This window comes from Psammomys obesus, unplaced genomic scaffold (assembly GCF_907164565.1).
Source record: "Psammomys obesus unplaced genomic scaffold, mPsaObe1.curated_primary_1811, whole genome shotgun sequence".
NCBI classification, from domain to species: Eukaryota; Metazoa; Chordata; class Mammalia; order Rodentia; family Muridae; genus Psammomys; species Psammomys obesus.
In genome coordinates this window covers 7,483,030-7,507,046 of record NW_026585698.1, presented here as the reverse complement: position 1 = coordinate 7,507,046, position 24,017 = coordinate 7,483,030, and the positions used below count along the sequence as shown (strand labels likewise).

Genomic DNA, 24,017 nt, shown 5'->3' with positions numbered 1-24,017 from the left:
CCATTTCTCTCACTAATAAGCGTGCTCCTCACTGATGGAATGACAAAGTCAACAGGATCTCAGGGCTCATCAAGGAAATGACTTTGAATCGCAGATTACAAATTCCCTTTAAAGACAAAGAATTTAATATTCTAAAATTTATCCCAGGAATTTAAAAGGTCAACACCATAAACCCTCTGGTTAAACAATAGAAGGGGGGGCGGCAGGCCGTTAGATGAGAATTCCAGAAAGCTGAAGGGGAAATTTTTCCTTGGGTGGATTCTGTAATTTGTGGTTTGAATAAGACCTTTGAAACATTCCATTAAGTATTAAAAATTCTCACAATGAGAATATGGCCTGTATTTAACATATTCTACATTACTAGACACTCTCTCTCCAAAAGAAACATCAATGCGCTCTTCTGCCTACTTATTCACTGCGTGCTACCAATGAAGGAATAAATTAACCCTTCCAACAATTAGGACACTGTCTAGAAACTGCCTCTTTTGCTCTGTGGGGAAAAAAATCACTTCTCTGAAAATGAGAAGTAAAAGAGAAATCCAATTCTCTATTTAAGGGTGCTTTTCTGTGCCTAATAGCTTATTAAGGGTTTATGGAAATTGCTATGGTCTTTACCTATATAATTATATAACATTACACATATAATGCCTCTGACCCAAGCCTCACAGCTCGATTTACACAGTACAAGCCTCCTATACTTGAGTTTGGAGCCACGACCGAGGGTCCAGCATGTCTCTGATGGATTTCTGCCTTGGAGCTGGCACCGGCTTCGCGTCTAAACTGGTTTTGGTGTCTGTGTGTTCTCCATCAGCTGAGCTGTTTTTCCTGGCAGGGAGAAGTTTGCGAGGGGCAGCCACTGGTTTCTGCAAGCGGTGCATGGACGGTGACAATCTGGGATCCGAAGGCAAGGCTCCAGGGACACTGGCCTGTGCCCCGCCATCCCTGGCCTGGTCTGTGCCACTCTGTGTCCTTAGGCTGAAGGGGGGCTGACCAGGAGGAGGAAGCGGAGCTCGCCGCTTTTTCCTTTTCCCATCAGGCGCCGGGTTGCCTGTGGGGGACAACACTTTCTTCTGGATGACCATTTCATGGTTGCCATCAAAAACTGCGGCCCATGGGGGTGGTGAGGCTCTTTCATCCTGACCAATGAGGAACTGTCCGTTGGTCTCTCCAATTTTTTTTTGTATTATGTCAGTTAAGCTTTCAAGTTTCACAGGTGAATCAATACCTGTAAGAATTTTAAAAAGAAACTTCATGGGGGGAAAAAATCCAACAGTCATATGTACTTTATCCAAATAAATTATTATTTTCCAAATCAATATGCTACCTAGGATGACCATCAAAGATGTGGGAGTGGTATAGGTAATAACAACATTTATTTGTAAAAAAAAAAAATAATAAACCTATAAAGAGGGCTTCCAGAGAAAGCTATCATGTACCATACTATAGACATACCCCAGACATCACATATACAACATACACAGTACAAGGAAAATACATAGCACTCACACATACACAAAGCGGGTGGACACACGAGTGCTTCTCGAACTCTTTAGCTTAGATATTTATTATATCGTATCTCTTGGTAGACTTAAACCCACCACTTTGCTCACCAGGAAGCTCACCCTATGTAAACGGAGATGAAGGTACTGAGTTAGCAGTTTTTCATTTAGACCCCTGATGTCTCTGCCGACGATAAAAAGTCAGAGGAAAGACAGACAGACAAAATCCTCCAAAATCAATGCTCCAGGGCAGGAGTCTGAAGCCCTCCCACTATTTTGGTCATAAGGATGCTGGGTAAAATTTTCCTTGAGGAAAATCAGAAGCCTGAGACAGACGTCTACTGATGGAATCTCTGATATTTTAAAGGTATCACTTGGAGTCTAAGCCTGTAAACGCATACATATACACACTTCCTTGTGAGCACACCAGCAGTGGAATAGACAGACGGGACTGTACAGATGAGCTTGGGTACAACACCCTCCAGGAGGCCATCCTGCAGGATTAAACACCTTTCAAAGTGTGGGGAAGCGAGACAGAAATTTAAGAAAGACAAACTTTTGAAGTCCTAGACCTAACTAGCTATTTTTAGCCTGAGCTGAATGCCTCCATTCATTAATACTTCCCTAGCAGTAATACCAAACAAACAAACAAACAAACAAAAACCCCTACTGGGTAAAAATACACAAAATAATGACTGAACATGATTGCATCTTAGAATCTGCACATTTATATTTTCTGAATTTCATCAGCCAAGTACTTTATTCTTCTAAGCCTGGAATTTTCTGTTTGATCGTGAGCATTCAAACTATGAAAAAATACGCATTCATTAATTTTGTATTAATTCATCTATTAAACATGAGCTCCTCAGTCTATAATCATAGTGCTTTTTAAAAAATTCAATTTGACTGTGCCCTGAAAATTTTAGCATTTTAATGTCAATAGAATAAGCGGCTGGGGTGGGACGTGGACAATGTTGTTTTTGTCAGAAGAGGCAAGCCCACTTACTCATATCGCGGTACACGGAGGTCGCCTCCTTTGCCAGGAACAAAGGTGGTTTCCGTGGTGACATAATCTCAATTTTCATAAGTTCTTCACAACAATGCTTCCATTGGCCTAAGCGAAAAAAAGAGAAGCAGGCTAGTGTGAAATACAAAGGTGAAACTATGTATTTCCATTTTCCACCACTATCAGCACTTTGTGTGTGTTGGAAAATAAGTTTATCAGTAAAGCCTCACTTTCAGGAAGCTTGCATGAAAACCCAGTACAATCCACAGTTTCCAAAGCAGATTCTGCATGAGTGATTCATTAAAAAAAAAAAAAAAAAAGAGTTCTGGGTAGACACTGAGCTCTCTAGAACACCACCACACAAAATCATCAACAATCTAATTAAACTTCATATTCACAGTGAAAGTTCACACAGCTTCTTTTCTACACTGTAGATTAAAAAAAAAAATCCAATATTCAAGACGTTTGAAAGACAAAACCCCACTGAAATCCAGTTGGATGAAGAAATGCAGAACTCAAGTCCTCAGATATATCTTGAATTTGAAAATTTTAATTAAGGAAATGAGAATTCTTTAGTAGCTCAACTACTAAGTTAAATTTTCAAAGCATGGGCATCCTCAATGTTTACTTTCATCACTTCACTATTCAAACCTTAACGTTTGTGGGTTTCTCTTCTGTGGATAAAATCGCTTGATATTTGCTGAGTTGCATGTCTGTATACCGCACAATCTATCCAATGACATCACACCGGACCACAGCCCTGCATCTCACATCGCCGGAAAGGTAGGGCCAACCCACCAGATGCCTTCTAAGGTTGATTTACTGCCTTTCCTTTTTTGAATCGTCTCAATGTGTATATTCAATCCGTCCAGCGTGGCAGTTTTCCATGACTTAAAAAATTTAAAGACGCTTTGTGTTTTACTTAATTACATATTCATTTTGTTGTCACAGCGCATGGTGATAAACGCCTACATTTTGAATCCATTACCATAACTAGTTAAGACACATCAAAAGCCTTTCAGGGTATTTTATTATGATGCTGATTATCACACAGCAAACCAACAGGAAATAAGCCTCCAGGACACAGCTGCAGAGGTCCCTCCCTGGGGTCTGAATCCAGAAGCTAGAGCTGACATCTTCCCCCTCCCCCTTCTCTTTTTTAGATAAATATGCAAAAGTCAATTTTTCTTCTTTATTTATTTATTTATTTATTTATTTATTTATTTATTTATTTATTTATTTATTTATTTTTTGTGGTGTATCTGTGTGGGGTAGGGTGGGAGAAACACAGTATTTAATGAAAAGTAATGACTCATTTTAAACGGGTCAGCACTTCTCTTTCATGTTCATGGACGCACCATGCTGTGAAATGATGGTTTCTGCGCCGGGGATCTTAAGATGAAGCGCCTCACGGCCGCACTAGAACCAGAACGCTAGCTGTGCTGAAGTCCGGAATGTAACCCTGTACTGTCCACATGTTCCTGATGTCAGGAACATGCTTTTGCAGCAGAAGCATTCTACAGTGACTAAGTCTGTATGTGTAGAAATCTCTGACAGCCTATTTGCTCACACGAGGTAAATATCAGATAGGATATACTGTGCTCACATAACCTGCTCTTTACTGAAGATGTTTCCCACAATGCTATGTTATCTTATTACACATATGGTGTGTGTGTGTGTGTGTGTGTGTGTGTGTGTGTGTGTGTATGTGTGTATGTGTGTGTGTGCGTGATCACAGGCATGCTGTGGCGATACTGCAGGGGTCGGGTTGACAGCCCGTAGAAGTTGGTTCTTTCCTTCCACCACAGGGATCCTCAGGATGGAACCAGGTTGACAGGCTTGTCAGTGAGTGTCGGTACCTGCTGCCTTCTCACGGCCTCTATCACACCATTTACTGTTTGTGTTCCCTATTACGTTGATCTGTTAGGCCAGGCTGTTCTTGTAACTCAGTACTGAAGTATGTATTTGAAAAGATAAACCCGCAATGATCCAAGTTTGTTTAAGCATTCTCTCTTTGGGCTACCACTCCTAGCTACTGAATATATATATACACACACATAGACATATATATGTTATCCATATATATATGGATAATATATTGATATTTATTGGTATAGATAGAACAAGGGTCATTCGACTTTTTAAAGCTCTCAAAGACTAAATCATCACTCCCCTTTGCCCCTAACCTCCATACCATGGCTGCTCTGGCTAAGCATGCCTATGTCCATCAACGCTTCCTCATGAATCTTCTCAGCTTACTCTCCCATTCTTCCATTCTTAAACTGGTCTGAAGCACTGAAATTTGACCCAAATATTAAGCTATTCTTATGCTACTCCACTCTTGATATCTTCTTCTGCTTTGCTCTACACAGCATACTACCAGAAAGATGAGGACGGCAAGCTCGTCACTAAGATAGTTAGAATAATGAGGCCAGCAAGATGGCTCAATAGACAGAAGGGCTTAGCCCTGAGTCTGAGCTCAGTCCCTGGGAATCCACACAGGGGAAGGAGGGAACTAACTCCCACAGGCTGTGCTCCGACCTGCACACATGCCCTGTAACACACACACACACACACACACACACACACACACACACATACACACACACACAAATGGACACATATACACACAGACACACAGAGACACAGAGAGGCACAAACAGATTAATGTTAATTTTTAAAAAAAAAATGACAAAAAAAATGTAGAAAACTAGAGTATAACTTTATAACTCAGTATTTTGGGTCATTATAAACACTTCCATCATTGCTTCACAGCCATACACAGTATGAAACGTAACAGCATTTGCACTTTAAAAATGACGTTGCCACAACTTTGTTTAAAAAAAAAAAGTGTTTGGCATGAAGGTGATATGAGGAATTCCGTACGTAGAAAGTGGGCCCTCTCCCCGATCCCACTCATAGTGAGACGAGAGTGTTCTGGATTAGTACTTTCAATGGCCTCTCCTCATCACTATGCCCACAGAAAGCATACACTGCCAAGAAGCGTGTCTTAAAATAGTGCCCTTTTGTAAGTCAGACTCTCCAAATCCCAGAGTCTAGGAAAGCAGTCAAAATCCTAACTACAACCAGCAGAAGAAAGGAGGGTACAGGGCAGGCCTAGCAGCACATGTTTGTCACCCCAGAGGCAGGAGGATTTCATGTGTAAGGCTAGCCCCTGCTACACGTGTTCATCACCATCCCCACTCCTGTGTGCCTACCACACCAGCGCTCCAGGACACCAAGTCTGAAGACAGCCAGGGCACGGCTGAGAGCCAGTCTCACAGAGACAACACAACAGAGTGCGGGCTGGCACTGACGTCGCTCACGCTCACGCACACGCTCACGCACACGCTCACGCACACGCTCACACACACGCAGACTTCGGCAACGTAAGCTAAAGAAACTCCAGACAGCTGCAAAGCTGCAGGAGAACCGAGGCACTTCCCACATGCCAGAGGAGGGTGCTTAAGGAAAAGGCCCCGAAGGATTCCCCTCTTCACTGTTGCAGAGCACAGGCCTCTCTGTGTCCTCCTTTTCTCATCTTGAGAGCACAGTCAGGTAATTTACCCAATGGGGGCGTCACAAGAAGCAAGCAGGGCTGTGGAGCACCAAGCCTCCTTCCCTCTCCCTGCCAGTCCTGCCTCCTTCCCACCTTCCACCCTGACACTTTCTGAAGTGCGCATCAGAACAGGCCTGGAAACTGCCCGATAACAACAGGTTTCTTTTTTCTTTCTTTCTTTCTTTCTTTCTTTCTTTCTTTCTTTCTTTCTTTCTTTCTTTCTTTCTTTTTTTCTTTCTTTCTTTCTTTCTTTCTTTCTTTTTTTAAACAGTGGTCCATAAATCACCCCATTGCTTGCATACAATTCTATGGCATGCATGAATCTGTAGCATTCTGTAGACATGAAGTACCGGCTGACTCTAACAGGAGGCTTAGCTGTGTCAGAAGCAGAGGTCCACAACAGCTCCACTTTAAAAACAACATCACATGGGCCGCTCAGTTTACGGCTAAGGCCAAGAATCTACCTGTAAGCCAGGTTCTCATGACTGGAGAACAAAGCCCGAGTCTCGAGTATTTCACGCACAGCCTTGGACTGTGTTACTGAGACGGAAAAGGACATTTGTGGGGCGAACACAGTTCTGGAAGAAGCACATGTTGATATCACAGCAGATCTGCAGTTAGCAGGTTAGTAAAAATGAGACTCCTCTGACCATTCCAGTCTCAAGATGATCATTATCTGGAGAAGGTTTGTGGTATACAGCCATGGTTTTCAGGAAATTAAAAAAAAAAAAAATCTCTGCCACAAATTCTTAGAAATATTTTAGTTTAATATTTGGACTGCTGGGTCTAGGCTCCTAAGTCACAGGAATACACTATTAGAAAACACAATTATCTACTTACTAAGATCAGAGAAATGCTGCCGGAAGGCGCCCATCCACTCTTGAAAGTCTCCCGGGCTGTCAGTCACAAAGGTGTGAGTCACAGCTCCCCCAGCTGCTGTGTTGATGACAGAGAAACGGTGCATTTTCTTCGAATCCTTTTCCATAGCCTGAATTCTGGTTTCCTAAAAATTAGGGGTGGTTTATAAGAGAATAGCTCCGAAATGATCAAATATTTTAGTGCTTCGCTACCATGTTTATGCAAACTGCCTAAGTCTTATGGCTGATGGTTTGAAATTTAAAATGTGTCATTTGAAGAACTTTCAGTCTCCAACCTCAAATCTAGAATGTCTTCAAGAAACATGTGTTATTAAAAATATACTATATACATACACGTATACGATATATTCTGAATGATATGTTCTTGGAACATAGCTTCCATTAAGATCTCGGCTTCCTGCCCATTTATATACATCTTAAAATTGCTGTAAAGCAAGTGCAATATATCGTGGCTTTAGTGTGGATTATATATCAACTATATTTCCAACAGTAATAAAACTGAATCAGCCAAGTGTGTTCCTTCTTTATTCTAATAGTCATACATATTGTTGTTGGTTAAAGTAGTAAAAATGTAAAGTAGTAAAAATGTTTTTTTTTTTTTACAAAAAAAAAAAAAAAACCCACCAGGTTTTCTTCATTAACATTCATTTCGTACATGGCATTCACTTGTAATGCTCATAACTCAAGACCCACGTGATTTACAGACGCCCCAATGTTCAAGGTATTCCTACAAACTCTACTACAACAGCCAGCAATGCTCTCGCTCTTGCTGGAAATCTCAATCCTCTTCTGAGTGGTAGCGGGTACGACAGTGCCATCCTGGTGCCAGAAGCCGGAGGCCGGTCCCTCAGTCCCATACAGGCAAATAGTAACAGCAATGACTTATGGTTTAGACTGAAGAACACAGGAGGAATGAGGCCTGGGACGAAAGGATTCCCTTTCCATCGCCTGAGGGCAGCACTGTCCAAGAGAAACACCATGGGAGCCACAGAGGCAATTTAGAAAATTGTAGAAACATGTTTAAAAGGTAAAAATGAGTAAAATTAATTTTAATGGTATATTTTATTGACCTTGATATGGAAATAGATACTTGCTATTGTTTTTCCCTTTTCATTCTTCAAAATCCACTTTGTAGTTTATATTTAAGAGCATAGCTTAACTCCAGCCTGTCTCACTTCAGCACCCAACAGCACTGAAGGCCCCTGGGAATACAGTCTGGTCAAAAGGAAGGCAGCTAAGCTTTCTGCAAAATGTGTGCAGAATGTACTGCTTGCAGACCTCGGCTAGGAGCGGGGAGAAATAACAGCCCACACTTACATGCACCCGCAATGACCATGATGTGAGCTTCAGGGAGGCTGGAAGAAAAACTGTATTCCCTGAGGACTGGGTAAATCCTGAACACCCATCTGTACCACACAGGGGATAAATGCTTTTCCACAGGGCTCCATTCTGCTAGAATCTCACAGGAACTCATCTGCTGCAGAAAGCAGCCGTGTGCCTTTGAACCTTCAGAATGTTACAAAGCACAAGGACTGGAAGCCACCTCAGGATGCATCTGACTACTGGTCACTGGGAAATCAGGGAGTGTGGATGGTGTCTAGGTTGCAGTGGGACATGGGGTCAACACAATTATTTTACAGTAACAAGGCCTTTGCACATTCCTATCTGTAGGTAATGAACCCTGTAAATTATCTGTTTAAAAATTACTTATACAACATAAAAAAGAAGTTAAAACACTGCCTACTCAGCTAACCACTAACCACCCAACCAACTGACCACCACCAACCAACCTCAATCAATCAACCACCAACCAAACACCACCAACCAATCAACCACCACCAACCAATCTATCAACCAACCAACAACCAATCAACCAACAATCAATCAATCATCCAACCAACCAGCCAATAAATTACCCAACCAATCAATCACCAACCAATCAACCACCAACCAACCAACATCAATCATCCAACCAATCAATTACCCAACCAATTACCAACAGCCAAACAAACAAACATCAACAACCAACCAATCCCTTTAAAAAACCAAGTTTTATTATCAGTAGCAGAGCGTGACTTAGCTCTAGAAGAATCTTGAGGATACTGCTCTCATCCTAACTGAAGGTTGAGTTCAAGTGGGAGAGAGAGGGTGCTAAAGAAATACTCTTGTTGCGGAGACTCTGACTACTTTTACTCAATTTCATTTCAACACGAATTCCTGATTACTCTTGTAGATGGGATTAAACAGATTCAACATCTAAATAATGAGAATGGGATTCTTTGTACATAAGTATTTATACTTTTAACAAATTATTTTTTCTAATGAAGCTACTAAGCAGAGAATGATGAAGCAGACCATTCATGTCCTAAGAAAATATAAGTTAACAATATACGGATAAATACTATGCCTTCCATTAACTACAGTAGCCATAAACATTGCTACAGATTTTAAACACCCCAAGGGAGGGCTTTTGTTTGTTTTGAGATAGGATCTCACTATGCAGATCTGGCTAGCCTGAACTTACTGTGTAGACCAGGCTGGCTAAAACGAAGAGATCTGACTGCCTCTGCCCCATGAGTATTAGGGCATGTTAAAGAGTTTTGTTTGCTTGCTTTTGACAAGTGAAAATGGAATGCAGAGTTTAGATTACATTGAATGTTAGCACCCACATGATCTAACTAATGGGAAATATTTGTTATTAAAGACTACATGTCAAAGAAAGAGTGGTTAGCACAAGTGAGGCTGGTCAGGTCCACCCACGCTGCTTGTTGCACTGATGACATCAAAGGGCTCAGCCCTGTCCTCCTCCAAAGATGCAGTCATGAGAAAATGGCAGGATGAATTCCAGGACATAGATCCTAAACTCACAGCAAGGACAGACACCGATGTCTCTCCTAAGCAGGACACACAAGCAAACTGTCCAGAAATTACCCATTTTAGGTACTATTTAGTATCTAACACCACAGAAGTCTTGGCACAGAAAAGAACGAGCCCAGCGAAGAGGCACAGATGAACTCGGGCATCACCAGTACGGAGCACAGGTCCCACATCTAACCAAGAGAGAAGCAGTTGATGGCACCCAGTTTCCTGCTTTTTCCAACCTCAGAAGAAGCTGGTTTGGTTTGAGAGCACTGAGTATGCGCGGTCCTACCTTCAACGAGGGTAGAACCTTTTAACCCAGCTGTCCATTTGTGATGGACCTGGGATTATGGTGAGGTTCTGATGGGCAGCTTGCTCTCACAGTGTTTATCAGAATGTTCCTGAGACTGCCTCAGAGTGCGATGGAGGGGTTCCCTCAGAAGGAAGGCCACGAGAGCTCAACTCTGCAGCAAAGACACACTCTGAAGTTGCAAGAAGTTTCCTTCTGGCTTCTTACCACCTTGAATTAAAACGTTTCACCTTCTTCATTTCTGAGAAGATCAGAACCAGTTGGGCCTACTCCCACACCCGAAGTTTGGTCTCTAAGCACCTTTCCTAAAAAACACTCTGGAGAATGGGCTGGAGTGAGGATGTGAGAAAATGCTTCTGAACTGTCTGTCTCACCAGAAATCAGTGATTGCTGGGTCCTGTCAAGAACACTAGCTTAAGGCCTTCATTAGTCCCTTTAACAACAGAAGCGTTGGGGAGAACAACAAAGGAAGCAGGGCACGGTGGGGCCTGCCTGTAATCCCAGCACTCGGGAGACAGGAGCACTGGATCTCTGTGATTGGTCAACAAACTGAGTCCAGGACGGCAGAGGCTACACAGAGAAACCCTGTCTTGAAAAATAAAACCAATAAATAAATAAGTAAACAAACAAACAGGGCACAGTCAGATTGTGACTGGCCCCTGAATCCTAAATGCTTACCAATTATGAACTACTTCAACTGTCACTTTTGAAGGAGGTTAATTATTTTGGTAACACACACTCACACACTCTCTCTCTCACACACACAGTACATCTTGCTGCTTCCCCGTAGAGATAGCCTAGCAGTAAACACAGGATGCTAAGACACCAGCAGCTGGCAGTTGGCACTAGACGTCCTTAAGCAGCACCACAGATGGGTGTCATCGGGAGCTCAGGCTCGGGCCTGTTTTACACCTCTGTCCACAAGCACACACTTTTCAAAGCACGCTCCCCACTACATACCAACCCCAAATGCGAGTCCGAAAACTCAAGAGATGCACAGAGGAGTTCAGGTTATGGAAACCCTGTAGGGTGAAAAACACTATTCCTCCAACAAGTAAACTGTGTCAGGAGAGGTGGAGGAGGCGAGGCGGGAACTAGCAGCAAAGACCATTCAAAACTCCAATCAACTCAGTTAAGGTCCTCCAGCTGGAGTTGGACCCAAGCGGTTACAAAACCCATTCTACTGGGAGATGGGAGCACTGACTGCATTTTTTTTTTAAATTACCTCTCAACTACATATGTCTACATGCATATAAAATACATTTGCTCTCACACACCGGGAGATATGAAAAAAATAGTCCTTAGGATTGTACGGGAGGGCAGAATGGCTCAGAGGGGCTCTGTGATGCTATTCTGTATCGATTATCTTGAAAATGTAAAAATGAAATACGCTATAAAAAGTCTCTTTCTGGCTCCGAGTTAGGCCACACAGGCAACACCTCATCCCTTTCTCTCAATATGTCATAAAGTCAAGTGAGGTCTTTGAAAAGCGCGAGGTCTCAAGCCAAGTTGACTGAGGATGAAAAGAGTGGTCCCTAAAACACCAGTGTTGACACAGGCCTAGTGACGGAGCAAGCACTCATCTACCGGACCTGGAGGCGATGTCTGAACTGTGTAAGGTACAGTCATTGGTTAAGGCAAGCGTCAGGCACGGCTAATATCAGTTTGAAACAGATACTTTTAATTTTTGCTGATATCGTCAGATGTAAAGGAAAGGACTACCAAGTCAACAGTGGCCACGGCTACATTTAATGAGGAGGACAGACTAGCTGACAGACTAGGGTTCGGGTACTAAAATGACTAGCGTGAATGGGAAAATGTGCCGTGCGATCTGTGGTGACAGGGCTCTCTAACTGCTCTTGATAAATACAACAGTTAAAAGCATTTTCAAGGCAATTCAATAAAACCGATCACACCAAGCAGAGTTATTGATTGGCTCAGGACAGATACATTATTGAAACGGCTGATGTCTAGTATTTAAATCAAAACAGATTGCTGATCTCAAAGACTCTCGCTGCTTTCCCACCCCACCAGGCAGGGATAAAGCTTCGGCTAATAAAGCACTTTCCACAGTGTGCAGGGCGCTGCTGCTGCTCGGGACCCACCAGTGAGCGTCTTGCTCAACATCATTCAGAGTGAAGTTTTGTTTTTTGAAGTTGAAGCAACCGCTTTGAAGTAAATCGCCCTTTCAGATTTGTACTGAAAGTAGGTGGGGAATAGCTTTCAGGCTTTTCTTCCTTAATGTGACTATTTCCACAGATGGCTCCCTATGAAAATTAATGAACCGAGTGGCCTTACAGGAAACGGCACGCAGAAGAACAGGAATTACAGTCAGAGGGAAGGCCCGGCAATCCAAGCGGAGGGCTGTAGCGGGCATGCTGTAGTGGATGCCAACCTTAGCTGCTCACGTCACCTCTGCAGCGGCCTTAGACAAAACTGCCATTTGAGCATCACGTGAAAATACGATCAAGGAAATCTACCATGTGCTTCAACACCAAGTAATTAGACAGATGCAAAAATGCATGAGTTTATTATACAGATGAGAGAGAATGGGCCAGAGGGACAGAGAAAACAGTCTATTCAAACCACAGTGCCAGTCCCCAGGCCAGCAGTGACATGCCTTGCTTGGAAAAGAAAGCTAATCGAGATACAGTCCTGCATTAAAAACACAAGCTAAGAGGCCATTGTGGGCAACACCAGGGAAATCCAAAGACGGGCTACATTTATTTGGGCTATATAAATGTGTTGCACGCGCCATCATCACGTTTCTCAGGGGTTAAAGCAAGCAGCATGATGACACAGGCATGACAGTAATGTATTTCTGCCTAACTTTCTTTAGGGAAGGGTGTCAGCCTGGCCTTTAAACACATCAGCAAAGAGACAGAGCTGATGCCACGGTTCTGTCCAATCTAGGAGCTGGTGCGAGGCTGAGCACTGGGTTTCTTCCAACTTTGCTGCACATCTGAGTCACTTCCTGAACTAAAAAAAAAAACCAAATAAACAACTATACAACTATCATGTTTTAGGGAGTGACAAGATGCCTGGAACAGTGGGGCAGATCTGATGCCTAGGTCAGTGACACTTACTATGAATGGGGAGTCTCAAGATGAATGGCAAGGCTCCACAGAGGAAGGAGAAGGCAGCAAAGGAGAGTGCCTCCAGAAAATACATCAGGAAATGGCTGATGTCGAATATTTAAATTGTGGGACTGCTGGTCTCAAAGATTCAAACTTCTTTCCCACCCTAACGCTAATAGTAGTGCTTCTAAGCATGTAGAGGTCAAATGTCATCTTTTCCTACCTTCTCAGAAAAGAGTGAGTCACCTAATATTCCTTACTAGTTGGGCAAGCTTGGCCCAGTGGCAACTATGTCCATTTCTTTGCATGTCAAACAGAAATAATATACCTGCAAAGGCAGGGAGGTGGGGAAGAGCTGAGATGAGGCGAGCTAACTGTGATAGTAGTATCTTTTCTCTCATAAAGCGAGTGAGTTTAAAAACGTCATTTGCAGGGCCAGGGGGATGGCTCACGACCCAGAGAGTGCTTACCACACAATCATGAGGACAAGAGCCCGGCCCCACTTCATAGCTGGATGTCTTAAAATGCCCAGAACCTCACCCAAGGGATCTGATGCCTTCAGCCACTGTGCTTGCACCCACACATGCTCACAAGTGTGTGCATGCATACACACACACACACACACACTAAATAAAAATCTAAAACCTACCATTTGTTTAGACTACATTTTATCTTGGTTTATGCCTCCACCTTTTATGGTACAAGAACGAAAGGAGATTTTGGCAGGGTTCCAATTTTGCCACCCAGCTTTTGAGTGCGAACCAGCTTTGGTACATAATTACATACAATCCATCTCTAGTCAAAAATACTTAATCTGAATGTAACGAACCAATTAGTCACGTACAGCTCCCTCTCCAGTATGACCTGAACTTAAAACACATGTCAGTGTCACCAAAGAAAAACAAAGGCAGAATAAGACGTGATTAAATAAACGAAGCAAAAGACTCGCCTTCCTAAGGGGTCTCGGGCCAAAGAAATGAATAAATCAAAGTTAGACGTGTTAGGGACACACGAGCAACCTGCTCTGTATGTAGAAATATCGTGTCAGCAACAAGCTTCCTGCAAGTGACAATGTTAGAGTCATACACAAAAGTATCCTTGGGGTTAGAAGGAACATGTTGTTTGCAGCCGATTTCCAAATGATTCATAAAACAAATGATAAGAAGGCAAAAGTACATAAAAGAAAACAGAAGACCCAAAGGTCAGATGGGTGGGAGTTCTGCCTGGCCCAGGGTATGGGTGGCTAGCATTCTGTTTCAACTCTTTGTACACTTCAGTTTTTCAAAGTCGTAAGAGGCTGACAAAAATGCTGGATGAACAAAATAAAATACAAATAAAGTTGGCAAATAATGAGAAAGCATATGAATTTTTCATTATTAAAATTATATATTACATAAAGCCAAATTTTTAAACCAAGATAAATTCATCATGCTTTAATATTGAGACATTACTTATTTATATTTCTAAAGAAGAACCTTAAACTTTATTTTTTTAATTAAAACTTTATTATGAGGAACTTGCAAATAAAAACTTTAAATAAAGTGGACTTAACTGCATGATAAAAAGTCTTGCTACAGAATTTCCTTTGGATAAAAAAAGCAACAACTTCTAAAAATGGGATAGATTAAAATATATATATTGCTGGAAAAGATAACAAAACTAAATTCAAGTCCAGACAAATAAGGGGAAAAATGGTTCCCAGGTTTTCAGAAATATGACTATTATGTAAAATTCACTCGTGACTTTATGTCAAGTCCAGCCACACGTCTTCATGGTGAAGCACGGAAAAACACTAAAACCAATCGGGATTTGGGTCTGGAAACATCGTTCAGAACAGTCTAGGGAAGGGCACGGTCAGGGGAGGGTGGTTCTGATCAACACTACATTTGGCTAGGGAGCTGAAGTCAAGACTGTCTTGAAACCCGGTCTGTCCTGCACTGACTTACCTCCCTACAGAACTGTAAGCGAAGAACACGTAACTAGATTATTGCAATGCGGCTTTGTTGCACGAAGCCCAGGTGAAGACCCTCAGCAGATTCCCCGGTGGGAAGGTCCAAGGGCAGCAAATGGCTTCATGTGCACGGCCAGGCTTTCCCATGCTGGCAGAGGTTTGGACAACTGCCCATTCATCCCACGAGAAACTCAAAGGTCTTTCTGTGAACTCATTTGAATATTGACTAGAAAGAGCATCGTCATAACCCGGGCTAACGATTTATGTTTACATCATCCCTTAAGTTCACGGAAAAATATAAATAGCTTTTTAGAAGGACTCTTTAAAGTTTATTTTTATTCATTTGTCTCTGGGAGTGTATATGTCACGTGGGTGCCCGTGCCCTCAGAGGCTAGAAGAGGGTACAGATTCCCCTGGAGTTGGACTTACAGGTGGTTTGTGAACTGCGTGATGTGGGTGCTAGGAACCAAACTCGGGTCCTCTGCAAGGGCAGAAAGCTGTCTCAACCAATGAGCCAAGTCTCCAGCTCCCACAAATATCTTCTCAAGGTGGGGTCATGCTCTGGGCTTTGAGACCTGTGTGCTAGCGTGCTCTCCCAATTATTATGAGTTCTTAGGGAATAGATGGTGATCTGTTTCCCATCAATAACTTCTACCATGCAAAGGAAGAGAACATTCAGCTAACAACCCATCTCCACAGCCCTTGCCTCCTTTTCCCTATGACTTCAAGGATGTCAAGAACATACACGAACATGAACTTCACGAACCACAATGCCCTTGTTAACACAGCATCTCAAAGGGCTGGGGCCACTCACCTTGTCAATGGGAACCACCAGAGTCGGTTCCACTTTTGCTTCAATTTCTTCGGGACCATAAAAACAGCGGAGTTTGCCCCCTCTCAGAGCACAGTAGAGCCTTCTCCAGCCAACCAGACCTTTTCCTGTTTGCTGTAAGGGCGTAAAAAAAAAAAAAGAAAAAAAGTCAAGCAATTATCAATTTAAATCACTACCATCTTAACTCTAAACCGAGCTCGGTATTTACACAATCAGTCAAGGTTTCAGAACTTTTAAAATGCGACAGAATTAGCCATTCATCGGCTGTACCGTGAGCCTGAGTACCCCAAATCTAAGCGCAAAGAAGCCTGGAATTCTCAGACGCATTAAGCAAAATGAAGGTAATTATTACCACACAATTTTATACACAGAAAATCATAAATCAACACAGATTTGGGAAAGCTAGTCTATTAAAAATCTAGTGCTTAGAATTCCACAGCAATTCATCAAAGGACTCGGGGAAATTATAAAAATAACTCTCTCCACACTGGAAATAATTTCCCTTCACTTCTTTCGGAACACTAGAAAATGTTGACTACCTGGTAAGAATGCAAATTTTCTTTCCTCCTAATGGAATCTTTTAGAAAAAAAAGCTATTGATTCACTGGAGCCCACAATTAATTATTTACTGAATATAAATAACCGTGGCTATAAATAAATCAGGAGTAGGTGGCACAGAGGCAGCTCTGGAAGCCCAGAGGCCCAAACGGTGCCAACCGTTGTCTGCCAGAAGGGCCTTTATGTGAGAGGTGCTGGGCAGCCGGAGTCAGTTTCCATGAGAGAACCGCTGCCACAATGCTGTGGGATGGGGAACCGGAGGGGACTGGAGAGGCAGCCCCAGAGTCACGCGGACCCAAGCGGGTCCTCCTCCTGTAGCCACCCTCAGCACCCCACACCTTCCGCGGCTCCTGCCCAGTGACGGTCAGAGAACTTCCAGACAGGCCGCCAGAGAAAGGCTGTGCCCTCCAGAGTCCAGTGGGCGCTCCCCGGCTGAGATGGCCCCAGGGCTCTACCTGCTCAGTCAGGAATCCTGCAAACGCATCTTCGGCCATGCAAGCTGGCTGGGCCACCAGCCGGCAGCACACATTGCCAAACAAGGGGAGCCAGAAGGAACACTCGTCTGTTTAAAGAGGAGAAACGGCTAGTTACAAACACACGCTTATGGTTGCTACACGTTCCAGAATTTTCCTTTTTCTGATTTTTTTTTTTTTTTTTTTGCTTTCTTCAGTAACATTTTAAAATTAATTTTACATAAAGGGTCATCTGCCTGTATACTGATGGAATACTATAGGATAAAGGAACACGTGGAGAGGTCAGGGGGGGCCCGGACCACCAGTGCGGTCAACTGGGAGAGCAGTGGCCTTCAGTCTCTTGACCTCAGAAGTAATTATTCAAGGAATAATATAAGAAGGAATTGTTATTGTTCAGAGTTTAATAAAAATCCGTCAATAAGTGATTTGTGGTCAGCAAATCTCACTTCTTGCTCTAATGTTCATTATAATAATTAGCAAGGCGAACTTCTAAATGGCACATTATTTTACCCACATTGGGACATTTAAACATTTTCCACTTCTTTCCTTTCTCTGACTGAACAGGTAATTGTGAGCCATGAGAAGCAGCCTTCAGTGTGAGCCATTAGTGTGAGAGGGTGGGGAAGAAACTGTGAGGTGTGTACTGGGTGATGTCATCAAGCAGCCTGAGGAGGGACAGGAGGAGGGAGAGTGAGGCGAGGAGGAGGGGGAGGAGCACTGCCAGTGCAAGGCCTCAGAGCTTCGGAGAGCTGGCCAGGGGCGGTCACACCATGGCAGAAGCTTAGACAGGGCTGTCTAGCCTAGAAAGAGCAGAATGAGAAGGGTGCGTGCGCCTGGACAGGTGGCCTGGGGAGAGGGGTCACGACCCAGCAGTGGGTCCCCTCGGCAGCGTGAGAGCACTAAGTGAGAGGGGGCAGAGACCGAGGTTCCCCATCGGGGATGCAGGAAGGGGAAGAACACGATGGACTCCATCTTGGTATCCCAGGGGGCAAGCAAGTGCTCCGGGATCCCCGTGGCCACATCTGCACCAGTGAACAGGCCACTGGCACCTGCGCTCCTCTGACTGCGAGGCCAGTAAGGGATGTCTGCTTCCGCGTCTCAGAGCCGCCTGCTCCAGCCACAGAGTATGTATTAATTAGGACGGAATCAAAGGACAACCTTAACGTTGTCAGAAGCTTGACAGCAACCACCTTAACCCCCAACTGGCACAGAGCGTGGTCATGAAGACATAGTCAAGTCACATTGTGAGCCAACGCCCGGCAAACCCAAAAGAGGGCATCCTACCAAGTACCCGGCAATTCTCTTTGAAAATGCCACGTCTGTGAGCGTCAGGAGGGAGGCTTGGGAACTGACGTGGAGGCAATGCGTCCTTTTGACAGAACATCACTGGGTGGAGAAAGCATGGAGTCTGCACATTGGAAGGGGCTTCGCTTGCTGGTGGGTGTGGTGGTGATGCAGCCAAATGGCTCAATGGTACTTAATGCATGTTAAGATTCTTCGGGGTTTATGAAACATGCTGTGAGCAATGTGGTATCCTGTGTGTGTATGTGTGTATGTGTGTGCTCATGCACGGTGGTGGGGAAACCTTGACACAAAACCAACCAAACAAAAACCCACACTGACGGCATTCCTCCAATGCAGTATGGCATTAGGTCTGGGCATATATCCCTCCCACCCAAACAGAAGGAAAGTACTGGGTAAAGTATTCTGGGTACCTCGGAGTATGACCAAATATCCAATACATGCCCTCACCTCACACATGAAGGAGATTTCTCTCAATGTTCATTGCAGCCTGATAGCTACCTGTTGGCTGAGATCATTATTTACTTAAAGCCTTGGTAAAAAATATGGTTACTTCATGTTCTAGTTTGCTTTCTGTTGCTGTGATGAATACAGTTCAGAGATAAAAGGTTCATCTCTGCTTACACCTCCAGGTAACAGTCCATCCTTGAGGGAAGTCAGGGTTGGAGCTCAAGGCAGGAACCTGAAGGAATGCTGCTTACCAGCTTGCTCTCTGGCTTCTGCACAGCTAGGTTCCTTATATAGCCCAGACCCACCTGCCTAGGGTTGGTAACTACCCAAAGTGGTCCAGGCCCTTCCTGTATCAATTAGCAGTCAAGAAGATGCTACGCAGACATGCCCACAGACCTATCTGGTGGAGGAAATTATTCAAAGAGATTCTTTCTAGGTCTGTCAAGATGATATTAGAAACTAAACAGGACACTGAGTGTACACTAAGATATACGGTAGCTGAGGTTTAATTATCAATAAAGGGGAAAAACTAGCCCAAATAAAGCTAAATAAACCAGCATAAAGTAAAACTAAGGTGTCTTGGCAACTTCCCCATGCATCAGCCTGGCACATAACATACTTTCTGGGACTAATAAAAACTGTTTTTATTCAGGTCTTAGTAAAGGTGACGTGGCAGGGAACACGTGTCTACACAAAACACACAGTGACTCCAAAGTACAGACACAAAGTATAGACGCTTACAGCAGTAAGCGGGAGCCGCCATTTCTAAAACAAGCAGTAAACAAAATAAAAACTCTCCATAGCCAAGTGTCTGAGCAACACATAAATTTCTTTTATGTAGCGATCTCAAATTTATGAATGGCTTATGTTGTAAATATCTGTGAGTTGCTTATTTTTAAGTTAGAATGTAACTTCCCCAAGACACAGAATCATAAATGATTAGATTCTCTGACAAGTCCATAAAGTTTGTGCAATCAATAATGCATCTGAACCTAACACATCACATCTAATAATGCGCATCTCATAAAATGAGCTCAGATTTCACGGAAGGAAGGGAAAATTCTTGCTTCCTGCAGCATCCCTGAGGGGGGATGCTGGATTCAGAAGCCCCTCGTGCAGCATCCTTCCGAGGGGATGCTGGATGCAGAGTCCCCTTCTGCCGCATCCCTGAATGGGGCTGCTAAATGTGGACTCTGTTCCTGTCGTATTCTTGAGAGAGGGCGCAGGTGTGGTAGAGTCTCTTTCCTGCATCCTCCTCGAGAGGGGATGCTGGGTCTCTAAGTCCACAGAGCGCTTGTCATGTACTCTGCCACTCCTCTCCTAGGCTTTCTCACGGCTCCAGACCCCTGAGAAATAAAACAGCCACACCTTCCCTGTGCTTCTTTCTCACAAGGAGGAGGGTCTCTGGGACACTCACTTAGCCTATATACCAATTTCTACAGTTAAAAAATACCCCCTGCCTTAGGCAGGGTCTCTATGTTCATAATACATGTATGGCATCGATCACGTGCCTGGCACACGACAACTGCCTCTCTGATCACACCCCAGGGCAGCCTCTCTGCCACAGTCCACTCCGTCCACGTCTCCAGGCCACTCTCAATCCTTGTGTCCAACACATCTGTGAAAACAATTCATCATTTCTTTCTATCCAAGGGACCCAGAAAGACAGGATGGACAGGAAATGAAAGTACCAACTATGTCCAATAAAATACCTTTTAAAAGTGAAGTCAAAAGTCCTTGAAACCCCCCAAAAAAACTTCCAAAAAGAAACTTTAAGGATTGTTTGAAGAAGGAAAGGAATGCCAAGTTCAAGATCTAAAAGCCAAGTAGTCCTTATGAACACTTAGAAAAGGGGGTAAGTTTAGGTCAACAGTCCAAGCTCAAAGTACCCAGTGAAATTTAAAAACAAACAGAATTATATTCTACAGTAAGAATTCACTAATTAGGAAATGGAGTCTAACTGTCCTAAAGCTTTTACATGGTCTGGGAAAAAGCGAAAACCATCTCTTACTGTTTACTTTGGTGATTTATAATTTAAAGGTAATTTCTGAGATATTACAACATACTGTATAACTCTACCAACAGAGGAAAATTTGAATGACAAAAGCAATTACCCTTTTTTTGAAGAGGCAGGCCTAGGATGTGAAAAAAAGAAATCTATACACATACATATAGATACATATATGCATATGTATACATAAGAGTAAAAATAAAACACAATTTAAAAAATGATACGCACCAAAAGAGAAAGACTCAAATTACACCAAGCAAAATAGAACAACCATGAAAATTGGAATGCAAAACCCGATTTGCTCACACCTCCTGTCACGTAGACTATGTAAACCCACCATTATTTCTAACACATAACTGACGTGCTGGTGGATAAGGCTGATGGGCCTGTTCTGGGATTGAGCACTAAAACAAAGATGAAAAGCCGGGCACGGTGGCGCATGCCTGCCTGTAATCTCAGCACTTGGAGATACAGAGGCAGGCAGATCTTTGTGGGTTCGAGGCCAGCCTGGTCTACAGAGTGAGCCCAGGAGAGCCAAGGCCACGCAGAGAAACCCTGCCTCGAAAAACCAAAACCAAACCAACCAAACAAAACACCAAACAAACCAAACCAGAAACAAAACAAAACAAAACCCCCAAAGATGAAAAGAAGTGAGGACGAGAAACAGACCAGGGGCAGACAATGCTGTAGGGCTGTATAACAGAAGATGATGCAGGACATTTCATGTTTATAAAGTTCAAGTTCAGATCGGGTCCGCGTGGACCTACGAAACTTTTTGGAATTGACTCAAGACAGGAGAAAGCAGAGAGCTGGCAGTTAGTTGGAAGCAAACAGGGTGGCAGTGCGGCAGACCTCATGGAGGAGGAGCAGAGGCACGCCACTAAAGGTTTAACACTTCCACCTGCAGCCCACACACAGTCCAAGCCAGGGCACCCGGGAAGGACATAAAAGACCAGCAACAACCCGAATGCCACGAAGCTAGGGCACCCACGTCCCAGGGAGACGTGGTATCGGGGAAGACGGGTGTGCAGAGACTTTCCTTAAAATGGTTACATTACACATTTTACAGCCTGTCACCTTCCCTCTTTTAGTAAATGGTCTTATAACTTAAAAAAAGTCACCATGAAATCACCCATCCATTAGCACTGGGACCTCTGAGCTTTACAGCAGTGAGCATGAAGTGGCAGCCGTGAGCTCGCACGCTCTTATAATGCTTCCCCTAGAAGACATGTAAACTCAGTTCCTCCAGCTGAGCTCCTCGGCCAGCACTGTTCTGCGATACCCCATCCCAGGGACAGCTGGCCAAGTGCTCACAGACCTTCCCTGCCATCTAAGCTTCTATGACATATTCCCAAAGATTCCTTTCAGAAAAAAAAAAAAAGAAAAAGAAAAAAATTACCATTATTATTCAACAAGGGGAGGGATGATAATGAATGGAACCATACTTCCTTCCTATCCTCTGCTTTCTATCAACAGAAGGGGTGGCTGCCTGGGTTATTGACTTTAAAAGCAGACACATCTGACTGTTCAGCTGGCAGAGTGGAGAATCATCAATGCTGGGTCACAGATACGGACATGGAATACTTCAGGTCTTTCTACTGTAAGTCAGATTTAGAAGAAAAAAAAAACAACTTTTATTTTTTTCTCCTCTGGAGGAGAAAGGCACGCTGGAAAAGAACCAGACTCATCCATGTGTGTATTTACAAAGCCAGTATCTCCTCCAGGGGGACATCCTAAAGTTAGAAACTACCGTCGCCACATGTGCAGACCTGATAAACAGCAAATAGCACTCACCATCTCCGTTAACAGACAGATTGTGGGTCTTGAAGCAGTCCCCGGCACTGTCCAAGGTCAGGGTGGTGTGAGCTAGCAAATGGTACTTCACACCCCTGGGAATGAAAGAGAAGACATCTTGAGATATCCTTAGGTATTGTAACCGTGAGGTCAACTATTCAAATATTCAACAAAATAAAATGAACAATGAACCTGATCTTTCAAAAACAGGGCAAGTGATTCAAACTTGACATTTCTCCAAAAGCACACAGGAGGCCCAAAGCAGCAACAAAGCATGTTGAACAGTTCCAGGGTTAGTCAAGCATGAAAAGGCACCCTCCAACTAACACCTACTGCTGGGGAAAATGACCACTAGTGAAAACGAATCTGGGGTAGAGGTACAGAGCCTAAGGAATGTTCGCTGGGGTGTGGAGGATCTGGAACCTTACACATCTGCCAGGGGGAGGGGAGCAATGAAGCAAACTTAAAAAAAAAAAAAACAACTCCAAAACTAAAAGAAAAGAAAAAAGAAAATTCACAACGTGACCCAGCTGGTCTGATTGTGAACTCCTGCCCACAAGAATGGAAAACAAGAATAAATATGTGTGCTCTGTGTTTACAGAGCATTATTTACAAGACCTGGAAGGCTGAAAAAACCAAAGTGCTCATCTAGGAATGAATGGATGAATGCTGTCTACCTGCCTACCTATCACTCTATCTACTGATCACCTACCATCTTCTATCCATATACTGGAAAGGATTACCTAACCTTCAAAAGGAGGAGAATTCTGACACATTCTATACACAACATGGATGGCTTTTGAGGACAGTATGCTAAATGAAATATTCCTGCTGCAAAAGGACAAATCTCAGTAGTTCAGCACTTAGGGAGTAGAGCAATAGCTGGGCTGAGTGGGGTAAAGGGAGGGGTCAGGGCTGAAAGGGTGTGGAATTTCAGCTTAGGGAAGCTGAGAAAGTTCTAGTGATGGTGGGTGGGGGTGGCCGTTCAGGACAGCAAACTGAACATACTTTGGACTCCTGAACTGTATTCTCGAAAACTGTTAAACAAACAGGCAACTTAAGTCGCATACATTCTGCCATCATAAAAATGAAAAAAGTTGAGCTCTTTATCAGACACACGTGCCCTATGGTCTCAGCACGTTGGAGGCAGAGCCAAAAACTGTGATCCTGGTCTCCAGATAGGACCTTATCTCAGGGTTTCCCCATCCCCAAGTATATATCTAAATAATAAATAACTTAAGAATTTCTGCCCCCCAATATATATATATATATATATCCATTATTATTATATAATGGATCCATTATTATATATATATATAATAATGGATGACAGATTTATAGTCAGTACAAGCTATTAACCAATTTAGCTGCTTTAAGGCTCTCCATTTTCCCCTACAGTTTGCTAAGCCTTGTGCTAGGTGATGGGCCTTTGGTTGTAAAGAGGACCCAAGGTTGTAT

General features: G+C 43.4%; 1 protein-coding gene across 1 annotated transcript in view; it reads right to left on the bottom strand.

The window, feature by feature from the left end:
- Positions 1–655: 655 nt before the first annotated feature.
- Positions 656–24,017, bottom strand: part of Rtkn2 (rhotekin 2) — a 58,718-nt gene continuing 35,356 nt past the window's right edge. Inside the window, exons 7-12 of the mRNA XM_055598976.1 lie at positions 22,560–22,654; positions 16,985–17,091; positions 15,954–16,085; positions 6,905–7,067; positions 2,506–2,613; positions 656–1,225 (exon numbers count right to left, since the gene is read on the bottom strand). Coding sequence (XP_055454951.1) covers positions 693–1,225; positions 2,506–2,613; positions 6,905–7,067; positions 15,954–16,085; positions 16,985–17,091; positions 22,560–22,654 — 1,138 coding nt within the window. The 3' untranslated portion in view covers positions 656–692. The remainder of the gene's footprint in view (positions 1,226–2,505; positions 2,614–6,904; positions 7,068–15,953; positions 16,086–16,984; positions 17,092–22,559; positions 22,655–24,017) is intronic.